Below are 12,157 nucleotides of genomic sequence, written 5' to 3'. Positions count from 1 at the left end.
TACAAAGAGGACACATGCATGCAGCTCTATCTGTGATCAGAACCACAGAACACAGAAGTAATGCGCTCATAAAAAAAAAGATAATTAATCATTATAACAATTCAACGTAAAGTAGATTCTCAGTAAAATAATATATATATTCCATACGTTGGTGAATCAATCAGACTTCTGCATTGGCCATTGTAATAAAGTGACCAGTCACTGTGGCTATGTTTTCAGTTTCCCATTGGGCATAATTTGGGCCGGGTTTTTGAAAACAGGTAGCGTGAACCGGTAAGCCCTTTCCCCACCTGGCTTATAGGGGTTTATCTGGTATTGCAAGTGTGAGCTCCCTCTTTCTCTCTCGCCATGCATTCTTCTCTCTCCTTTCCCTTTGTGGGGATATCCTCCCTTCTCTTCCTCCACTTTTCCCTGGGGTGAACCGATAACAACCAGTACCTGCATCAAATTTCAATGGCTGGTTCTGAAGGCAACTGCAGTTGCCAGGAAATGCACTGACTGGAATCCATATAAAAGTTGTTATCATGGATTAATGTAGTGAAACAAATCACAAGTCAAATAAAAAGTCACAGAGAGACATTTGCCTATCATAATGAAAGCAAGACCGATTAAGTGCTAAAGTAAGAGAGGGTTATTATTTTTTTGAGTGGATTTTATGATCATGGACAATATAAGTTAGTTCAAAAATATGAAATATGACATATCGTAGGTGTGTTGTTTTATCACTAAACATTCCTTATTTTACAAAGTGCACCTAGAAGGGCAATGCTTTCTGTTTAAATTCAAAAACAGACAAATAAGTACCCCATTATTTGAAACATTGTGACATTGTTAAACATATATTTATAACCTGTTGAAGACTGGTTGTTCAGAACAAACCCAAATGTCAGTGTTTCAATTATTAGGAGTTACTGAATTACTCATATCTAATGTTCCCAAATGATAAATGCCTAATTTGAATATTTAATGTGTGATGAATTATGGTGGCGGCTGGGGAGGATATGTTTTTTTTGTTTCTGTTATACTGCATGAACCAGGTCTTACAGTCTTTCTTCTATGTTTCCCACTGATTGATCTTGAATGAATGTATTCCCTCCTATGGAAAACAATTATGTGGTTTCATTACTTTAACTAGGAATTACAGGGGATTAACAAGGGGGGGTTATTGTGTTTTCTTATTGGATACAGGATTAGCCAGCCTGGAGATCAGTATGTCAAGACCAGTCTGTGTTGGCCATTGACTGTCGTCAACTGGTAAAACTGGTGGAGCTCTACCAAGATAAAGTGTGTTACTGTTCACATTTAGTTCAAGAATACAACACTGAGAGAGATGAAGTTTTGACAATAACACAAACCTTCTTATATTTTTCAGCCTGTTTCTGATAACTCCCAATATCTCACAACATTCCCAGGGTGATTTTCAAAATCGCTTAGTAAGAGGTTTGGTTAAAATGTCATATATAAAACCTCATTTGGTTGTCTTAGTATACTCTATTCAAACTTTTTAAAGAAAAGGTTTCACATATTTACTTTATTCCTATTTTGACCCTTTTGAAAATTGTGTCGTATATTTGAGTTTAATGTAGTGAGTGGGAGTTCAAGAATCAGCCCTTCACAAGGCCATTGTGCTGACTGAAAACAGCCATGAGTTAATGCACATTAGATGATTTTGTATAGGCTGTCCATTTTATTATTTATGTATTTCATTATCATTCATCTAATAGCAGTTGCTAGATAGAAAACAAAGTCCTCTATTAAAGCTCAAATAAGTTGCAGAGTCCATTCATAATGAATGCCTCTTCAAATATTTTAGTGAAATTTGATTTTGTTTCAGAACAAGGAAATCTAAATGATGTTTCCTTTTATTTATTTAGATGAGGAAAGTATTTTCTGGATTTATGTATTCTGCCTTCTTGGAATTTGTGTTTTAACCAGGCTAGGCATGGAGCGTTTCTCTTTGTTAAACAAAAGTTAAGATCATTTTTGCCAAGCTGGACACTTCTTGTTGAAAATATCTATATACTCAAAGTTGTTTGTTTGGCAGTTTCATGCCTTGAACAGTTAACTCTAACCATTGGATTATAGGGACTTCTTGCTCACCTGGAAGACAAATGCAAGTATAAGCTTAGATACCTCCTTGAGTTTGTAACAAGGGAAGACACTGCTGGCAGAGAAAGCAAGTTCTTCATTGCAGCACAGTAAACACAATTCTAATACTTATCGATTCCTCAAAAATGTACCCAGTAAAAGTAACAACAAACTGAAAAGTTTACTTTCACATTACCTTGAGATGTCATGACTCACTCTCACTGTTGTTGTTTGATTCTCAAAATATAAATCCTGCTGGAAAAATGTGTACTGCAAACAATATATATGGAACAGTGTGCAAAGTGATTGTATTTTCTTCCATTGTAGCCCATGTTTTGCCTTGCACAGAATGAAGTACATCTCAGATTCATGCAAAAATAATTATTCTCTGGGTAATTAGGAAAAGAGGCAAATTAGCAGAATAGACAATGAATTGGGATGTGTGCTACCATTGTATATTACAGTGAGGGGGAACACAGCCACACTGTTAAACATCAAGACAAGTTTGCAACAAGAGGGAAACAGGCATAGAAAATCATAGAAAGAAAGTTTAATCTGCAGACTTAATGCACACTCGTAAATGAAAGCTGAATGGACACTGATTGTGTACTTAATGAAAGGATTCTTAGTACTACGGCTCTTGAGGAGCCAATGCAAATGAACACATCTGTACACCTACATCAACTCAACTGTTGCTTTACAGGTGCTCTGAAGGAAGAGTGACCAGATTGCAGAGAAAATCAAATTTAATTCACATTTGAAAAGCTATTTTCCTAGCCCCAGCTCCAATTCCTGTGGGTGAGTTTGATATAATTGGCTGAAAAGTCATGAGAGCAGCAGGTGTCTTAAGTCTGTAATGGAAAGTTGGCATACAAAGAAGCCTGGGATTTTAGATCATTTACTGCTTTTGTATCTCATTCAAAGTCCTTTTTTCTTTCCTCTCTAGTGCATGAAGCATTATCACACAAGTGTCTTTTATGGCTCTTTACATAGCATACAATCAGAACAAAAACAATAAAAGGTACCCAAATTGTTAAAATTATTGTGGTATTTATTCTGAAAATTTATGTTTTTCTGACTAGTTTTTTCAACAAATGATAAACAATACTGATGACGAGTTACAAACATAGGTCAAAAAATCACAGATTTGAGAAATCCAAAGAACACATGGATGCACATGTTCACTTTTGTTTTATAGTATACATTATTTTAATATAAAATCTAAATGATATGCTGTCTATGGAGCTTGCATGTTATCTAAGGCTCTTTGTGTGACTTCTTAATGGAGTCTTGTCACATTAATTTTAAACAAATATTGGGACCTCCTCTGGCCAGAGAGTGCACTACAGGTAGGCCAGAGTTCAACCAGCCGTCATTATTGCATTTGATACCAATTTATTTGCATTTAATGCCAAACCTCCCCACCTGAAGCTATGTAATATCCCCCAGATTTACTTCATCATGTTTCTATTTGTGTATTATAACTTTTTTCAGTTTGGCTTTCATGCATGAAAAATTCAAATTTGGCTTCATATTGTTGTGATGCAAAGTACTCACACTCTTCACTGTAAAGATAACAGTTGGTTACTCTGAGTTAATTATCAATGCATTGCTATTGAGTGGCAGTCCAAAGCTGACATACCCCCTGACTATACTCAGTTCAGTCAACTGGAATGTTTACAGTTTAATCTAATCTGAATCAGTGTACGATTAATCTGAAAAGTTGTCTGTCTGATCAATATTCATAGTTTATTGAACAGTATTTATTATTATACTAAAATAATCACATAATTATATTGTTACAGCTGATGGGTGTGAATACTTTCGACTACAATTGTATAAATAAACAAAAGCATACATCAATTTATATTAAAAACACAAATTGAAAGGTACCTATGTTGCTGATATGACTATAAAAAGCCACAAGCCTTTAAATCACATGTTTAGAGTTCCTCTGATTTTCAATTTGGAGTGGATGGACCACTTGATTGTATTTTCTCTGTACAAACCCCATTACGGACTTGTCCAATTTTTAAGTTCTGTGTTTATTTATTAATGTATTAATCAATCAATCATATAACTCTTAAGTTGGTATTATCTGATGGGTCCTTAATCAAAGAGGTCAGAGCTCTCTAATCATCAACAATGTCATGCTTTCCAAATCAAAAGCTGTTGATTGGTGAAATCAATCTTCTAGTCACATCTGTGGGTACTCAGGCTTCAGACACTTTTCCTCTAAATCTGTGTTTCTTGCTGGAGCTCTAGCTAGCTCCCCTGCTTATTTTAGCCTTCCACCCACTCATCCACAATGTTCAATGTCCAGCTTGTATGAAAAGAGAAAGACTAATTGGCTCTGCCTGTCCCTCTCTAATTCAGACTATTCTTCCCCAGGGAACCAAAAGGACAAGAACTCTCCGCTCCATTGCTAACTTTAAGCAAATTGATTTTTTTATTATATTATTATTATTCTTCGCTTGAAGAAAGGTATGTCAGTGATTCATTAAGACAAAACTAATACACAGCTGTTAAGTTCGTGTTGGGAGAAAATCTTTTCAATCCAAAGTGATACCTTTTAAAAAAATGTAATGGGGGGGGTGTTGTTGGGAGTCACAGCAGCTTCTGCTTTTCCAAAAGGATGAAAGACATTTTTTCTTTGAAAATCCATTTTGTGATAAATAAAAGGATGCATTTGGGATTTTTTTATTTTTTTGGGCCAAAATTCTATCCTGCAGCATAAACACTGAGGATGATTTGTGACAGAATAATACATTTAAAAATGAGTATGTGATGTTTGATAGCAACAACAACAGCAACAACAATAATACATGTAGAGAATATACTGATATACATAAGCTAAGATTTAAAACAGCCAACACACAAATGCATATTTTTCTTTGTTTTAATACGGGTATAATTTTATGCATATCGGTTATCCCATTGTTTCTTTTTAAGAGAATAATCTGATTTGTATTTATGAGCCAATGTGAACAATAATCATTACTCTGTAACTCTTGTGTATATAAGTAAAAAATAGATGTATATAAGTAAACATGATTGTTATTGTTAAATTAATCACTGGGAGGAACAGATAGTAGAAAAATATACAGTAAATCCTAGTTTTAATATTTGTCCTTTACATACGCCTCTGGCTTTGTGTTTTCATTAGTTGTGCCTCAGTAAGTAAGCTTTGAAATGCACACAGTAGGATAATTCTCTGAGGATTTCCAAGTTAACATTTAAGTGTCTTCAAGACCAACCTTGATGTCCTGCTATGAGCTGTTGATGAAAATATGACAAACAAAGCGTAGGGGTCAGACACATGTACCCATCATTGCATACTAAATTAATACAGCTCAGCATGATTTCCCTGTGATTGATGCCATTTAACTAATGCAGCAGTAATTTTGGACTCAGTATACATTCATACTAGGATCTTATCATACACAATAAGATGGGGATTTTTAGGAATATTTTGTTATTATATATTTCTATAAAAGGGTAAACAACAGAACGCACTGTCCAAAATTCAGTGTATTAATTTCTGAAATCATGATTTTATAATTTAGTTGTATTGATATATAAAATATTTTGTCAAATTGTTTTGGGGAGAACATGGATTTTGTGGGGCAAATTTGCAATAATTTTTTGATAAGATTGATAAAGAGATTCACACTAACCATTCTCTTTTAATAAAGCTGTCTGGGCAAACTAACTTATTATTTTCAGAGATTTAACTTTTCCTATACAAACTTGTGTTTTCTAGGTGTTTGTTGATTCAGTGTATTCTGTATTTAAATAGTAGGTAGGCTATAATATTAATTATATCTGAGAGAATACTTTTTATCTTTTTAAAGTATAGTCAAACTAATAAAATACAAATACATGTTAAAGGTGTTTTGGTTTTTAAACGTGGTTAAAGATAATTTTAATTTTACGTGGTTAACCTGTTGAGAGTTGCTGTTTCTTGTTTCTCTTTCATTTAACTACAATATCCACCCACAAGTTAAAATATACACGTATTGTTCACGAAGTAAAAATGTTGTAAATCCTTAATAATTAATACATTAATTTTTGCGTTCGAATAAATATTTATAGCCTATGATTTTAGGGGTTAAATTAGTAGATTTTTAAAGCCTTAACTAAATCACTTCATTAATGTCTTAATATAGCCTATATGAAGTAGACATGATTCCTCTTTTATACACATAATTTGAAAAGAGCTTGCCAAGTGTCTCCAATGAGGTTTTACAACCAACTTATCCAGCCATTTATGAAAATCACGCAGTTCCTTTGAGAATAGGGTGATAATGCTCTTTTTAAACGTGCTAATTCAGTCTGATTATTCTTTGACGTCACTTAACATAGGGCATAAAGTGTGCATATCAATTGATCTGGTTGGTGGTGAAAAATAACGATACGACGTTGAAACTGGACCATGCATTCACACCAATAAACTGAAAAAACAACAACAACGCATGCTTTTATTATTGTACTAAGTTTAACACATGCACTCGCCGTACTGTTTTAAGGGAGAGTGGTAAAAAGGGAATCTGACTAAAGTGTAAAGTGGCAGGCAGAAAACCAGGGCACAGGCAAACAGTCGCTCCATTCCCACTGAAGAGGCGCACACAGCAGTATTGGAAGAGCAGCAGCGTGTTTCAATGTTGTAGCATCACAAGTTATATCAACATTTCCCACATCTATGTGAGAAAGGAGGTAGGTTTACTCAATCCATTTCTTCTGGTTTAATAATAATAATAATAATAATAATAATAATAATAATAATAATAATAATAATAATTGCATCTACACAATGGAATTACATAATCACATTATTCTGTGTTGTCGACTGCTTGTAATAGATTTCAAACTATACAAAAAATGTGTTTTTTCCATTTGAAAAACAAGTCAATCGCAGTGTTCTTCTGAATCCTAAAAGTGTCTTTCATGAAATGTTATTTGCTTATTAGTATTCGACATTATTATTAACCTATTTTCAACTCCATTGTATTTGTATACACTTAAAAATAATACTTTCTTTCCTTCATCATGCAGGGCTTCCAACTAAAATGAATTTCCCAGCTATTCGTTGCATTTTACATGAGTAAAGACATATGCTTTCTGAGATGGAAGGAGACTTGAAGCAGGTGTTTGTTCAGAGATGTAAGACTCTCCCTGTCGGCTGTTTCCTGCTGTCTGGATGATTAAGTAAATCAACTGTCTTTGAACTTGTGACCCAAGACAATGATGCTGGATGATTCAGGACAGAGTCACTGCACCGTCTGCTGCTGCACACTGGTGAACAAAATACTGATGGTGGTTTTCATGATCCTGCTCATCTTTGCGATTTTATTCGGAAACGCGGTGACTCTGGCTGTAGTTTTGGGGACGAAGCCCTTCCGCACCCCTCAGGGATACCTGAAAGCCTCGCTGGCTGTGGCGGATCTGGCCGTGGGCATCTTTGTGGTCCCTTTATCGGTGTATGCCGAAATCTCCCTGATGATAAACGACTCCACTCCCGCATGGACCCAAGCCACGTCGCTGACCACCCCCTTCCACCCCTGCAGTTTCATCGGCCCCATGTTCGCAGGGTGCACGCTAGTGTCCATCACCACCATCTTCCTGCTCACCATCGAGCGCAGCATTGCCATCCTGAAGCCGCTTCACAAAGACGTGGTGATCACCAGGAAAAGGACCACCATCCTCATCGCGCTTTCCTGGCTGTCAAGTTTCTCCCTGGCGGTGTCTCCCATGCTCTTCAGCAGCGACATCGTCCTGGAGTACAACGCATGCAGCAGGATGTGCAACTATGCTCTGGAGACCAGCAGCACCCCCACCCCAGCCTGGAACATCCTGCTCCTTTTCCCCGCTTTCGATTTCACCCTGTTGGGGGGCACCGTGGTGATCAATATATTGTCCCTGACCACAATCCGCCAGCACTCCAGAAAGAGAAAGCATTTGGCGGAAAATGATAACAACACTGTGGCCAGACCCACCTTCTCTGATATAAAAGCGGCCAAGACCATCGGGACTCTGACCATTGCGTTCACGGCGTCCTTCACCCCCATCGCCGTGTTTGTGGTGGGTCATGTCATTGGAAACCAGTGGTGCAATTTCTCCTTCTTCGCTTTTTGGATCCTGACCACGAACAGCTGCTGGAATGTGATCATCTACAGCGTCAGGGACCAAAAGTTCAGGCACCGTGCAAACCAGCTGCTGGTACCATCACAAGTCAATCATGTCTCTGAAATGTAGTCATTATTAAGACATGGGTCACCCCACCGAAAACCAAATACAAATCTGAAATCATATAGACGAAGAGTGAGGGGGAGGAATTCAGGGGAACCAGATACTATTTTTAGTGCGTAAAGGTGGGTACCCTCTCCACACAGCTCAGACTTGACATTTGCGACATTCAGGTCACAGTTTCTGAATTATGTTTTCCATTCAAATACGTCATTGCCATTGTTTGAAACTAAACGAAGTGCAACCCACTCTGCATTGTATAAATCAATTAAAAAAGTTACGTGAAGGGTATTGTTCAAGTTGCGCGTTTTGTATCATAATTGATGATCTGGGATTCATCACCTACCTAATGCATTCGCCAAAATTTGCCAACATATATCAGATTCGCATGACATCCAGGAAAATGTTAATGTTCAGACTGAGTCTGCAGGTTATTTGTTTAGTTATTTGTTATGCTCAATCTCCTAACTCCTGTGTCGGTCTTTTGTGCCTTATGTTTGTGTTATTGTAATATTACGTATGATATTAAACATATTCCTTGATGATACATTTGTATGTGTTTAATGCATAATAAATGCATACATATTTTCATAAAGGGAATTTAATTAAACTGTAAAATGCAATGCAAGTGCAGTCCCTGCTCAAAAAGCAACCACTAGAGGGAGGTAAAGGGACAGAGTCGAATTACTCTTCAAACAGACTCCAATGGTCGTTTATTCATTCATGATTTTAATAAGAATTCTAAAATAAACAGGTGGAGACGATTTATAGATAATGAAAGTGCACCTTTTCTGAGCCATAAGCTATAGCTTATAAAGTAATTAGGTTTAAAGAAACTGTAGAAACGAAGTGTGCCTGTCTGAACTGGTGCCCACTCGTCAATTATCCTGAACAGATTAGGTTCACTGACAAAAACTACCCATGCTATATAAAACACGAGATAATTGAGATTAATTTAAAATGTCTCCATGGGAACAGGAAATCAACCCTTCCTTTGCATTGGTGTGGATCGGACCTGCTCAAGATTCAGACTGTGCAGCACAGGCCACACCACACAGATTCACCCAGCTCCACCCAGCAGAGTGATATGAAAGAGACAGAGACATAAAGACATTAAAAGGGACAGAGAACTATGCCATATGGCGATTGAAAGCTCTCGGTCCCTGCTTTCGAAAGAGCTGTGAACCAGCAAAATGCAGAACCAGGATCAACAGAGATAATAGCACGTAGTTTAGTGTCCATGCCACTATGTAAGTTTGGCCTATTTATGTACGTCAGAAGCAGTAAGATTACAGTAGGCTGTGCAGTTTAGTAATATTAGTGTAAGTAGGCTACAATGTATAAGTGCATCAGTCATTAATGTATATTAGTCACGAGAGGTGGAAAGAGTACTGAAAATCCTACTCAAGTAGCAGTACTGTTACTTTGATGATCAAGTAGAAGTCAAAGTACCGGTATAAAAAACAACTAAAGTAAAGGTAAAAAGTAGCTCATTTAAAGAGTTCTTGGAGTACAAGTAACATAGTTACTTTTAACAAAGCATTGTCACATGATCTCCAAACAAACACAAACACTATATACACTCACCTAAAGGATTATTAGGAACACCATACTAATACTGTGTTTGACCCCCTTTCGCCTTCAGAACTGCCTTAATTCTACGTGGCATTGATTCAACAAGGTGCTGAAAGCATTCTTTAGAAATGTTGGCCCATATTGATAGGATAGCATCTTGCAATTGATGGAGATTTGTGGGATGCACATCCAGGGCACGAAGCTCCCGTTCCACCACATCCCAAAGATGCTCTATTGGGTTGAGATCTGGTGACTGTGGGGGCCAGTTTAGTACAGTGAACTCATTGTCATGTTCAAGAAACCAATTTGAAATGATTGGACCTTTGTGACATGGTGCATTATCCTGCTGGAAGTAGCCATCAGAGGATGGGTACATGGTGGTCATAAAGGGATGGACATGGTCAGAAACAATGCTCAGGTAGGCCGTGGCATTTAAACGATGCCCAATTGGCACTAAGGGGCCTAAAGTGTGCCAAGAAAGCATCCCCCACACCATTACACCACCACCACCAGCCTGCACAGTGGTAACAAGGCATGATGGATCCATGTTCTCATTCTGTTTACGCCAAATTCTGACTCTACGATCTGAATGTCTCAACAGAAATCGAGACTCATCAGACCAGGCAACATTTTTCCAGTCTTCAACTGTCCAATTTTGGTGAGCTTGTGCAAATTGTAGCCTCTTTTTCCTATTTGTAGTGGAGATGAGTGGTACCCGGTGGGGTCTTCTGCTGTTGTAGCCCATCCGCCTCAAGGTTGTACGTGTTGTGGCTTCACAAATGCTTTGCTGCATACCTCGGTTGTAACGAGTGGTTATTTCAGTCAAAGTTGCTCTTCTGTCAGCTTGAATCAGTCGGCCCATTCTCCTCTGACCTCTAGCATCAACAAGGCATTTTCGCCCACAGGACTGCCGCATACTGGATGTTTTTCCCTTTTCACACCATTCTTTGTAAACCCTAGAAATGGTTGTGCGTGAAAATCCCAGTAACTGAGCAGATTGTGAAATACTCAGACCGGCCCGTGTGGCACCAACAACCATGCCACGCTCAAAATTGCTTAAATCACCTTTCTTTCCCATTCAGACATTCAGTTTGGAGTTCAGGAGATTGTCTTGACCAGGACCACACCCCTAAATGCATTGAAGCAACTGCCATGTGATTGGTTGGTTAGATAATTGCATTAATGAGAAATTGAACAGGTGTTCCTAATAATCCTTTAGGTGAGTGTATATATATATATATATATATATATATATATATATTTTTTTTTCCCTCAATCATGGCCAGAGTGCAGAGCTATGTAACAATAAAGTAACGGTTCTATTGATTTAAAAGTTTGTGTTATTATTATTATTTCTAATTGGCTGTAGCTGATATTTAAACAAATAAATACAAATAAAATCACAATACCAACTTACCTAGAACACAAAGAAATGTTGATGTAACTTTATTGTGGGGGACATCACTGGTCAGGACAGGAGGCCATATTTGGGACAGACTAAAACGAATGACAAAACAGAATGCCCACTGACTATAATGGGGAGTGGAATGCCCATAGACTACAATGGGGAAAACAGAAGTGCGGTCTGTATCTCCAAATCACACACAGACATCCTAAAATCCTCAATACACTTTCTTTAAAATAACCTCATTTAAAACATAAGTGGAATGACATGGAATGACAGCTGCTTTCTATGGAATATCGAAAACACACTGAAAACAGCACAAATAGGTTTGACTGCCTATATATATATATATATATATATATGCTGTAATTTATGTACACTGCAAGTTCAACCTTATCTGAAAAAATTAACTGTGTAAATGGGCAACTGTATGTAAAATAATGTAATATATTGAAACAATTGTAAATCACCCTTAATATCTATGTCTTCATATAAATATTAATAATAAAGAACATTAATAAGCAATTAACAACAATATTAACAGCAATTATTTGCTTTGCATACTTCAGAAAATGATACTGTTATTCAATTTATTCACAGTAATTAACAATAAGTAAATTATTTTTTATTCCATTTTAATATTAAAACAATAGGTTTTATGAAATCAAATATGAAGTATTGTGCATTTTTCTGCAATAGGTAAGGTTTGTTTCATTTTGAAAGTAAATGAACCAATCAAATGAGAGAGGGCATGGTTCTTTGTTGTCAATGCAGGAGGTGGTATCATGGATCTGGCATTTCAACAAACCATAAAACATCCAAAGTATTTAATCTGTGAGACCT

General features: G+C 36.9%; 1 protein-coding gene across 1 annotated transcript; it reads left to right on the top strand.

Annotated features, from left to right (window-relative positions):
• Positions 1-7,151: 7,151 nt before the first annotated feature.
• On the top strand, positions 7,152-8,846 carry LOC136759638 (RYamide receptor). Its single transcript, XM_066714614.1, has one exon. It carries the CDS (start codon positions 7,333-7,335, stop codon positions 8,341-8,343), a length of 1,011 nt encoding a protein of 336 aa, XP_066570711.1. The 5' UTR covers positions 7,152-7,332; the 3' UTR covers positions 8,344-8,846.
• The last annotated feature ends 3,311 nt before the right edge of the window (positions 8,847-12,157 follow it).

This window comes from Amia ocellicauda, chromosome 10 (assembly GCF_036373705.1).
Source record: "Amia ocellicauda isolate fAmiCal2 chromosome 10, fAmiCal2.hap1, whole genome shotgun sequence".
NCBI classification, from domain to species: Eukaryota; Metazoa; Chordata; class Actinopteri; order Amiiformes; family Amiidae; genus Amia; species Amia ocellicauda.
This window is presented reverse-complemented; position numbering and strand designations above follow the sequence as displayed.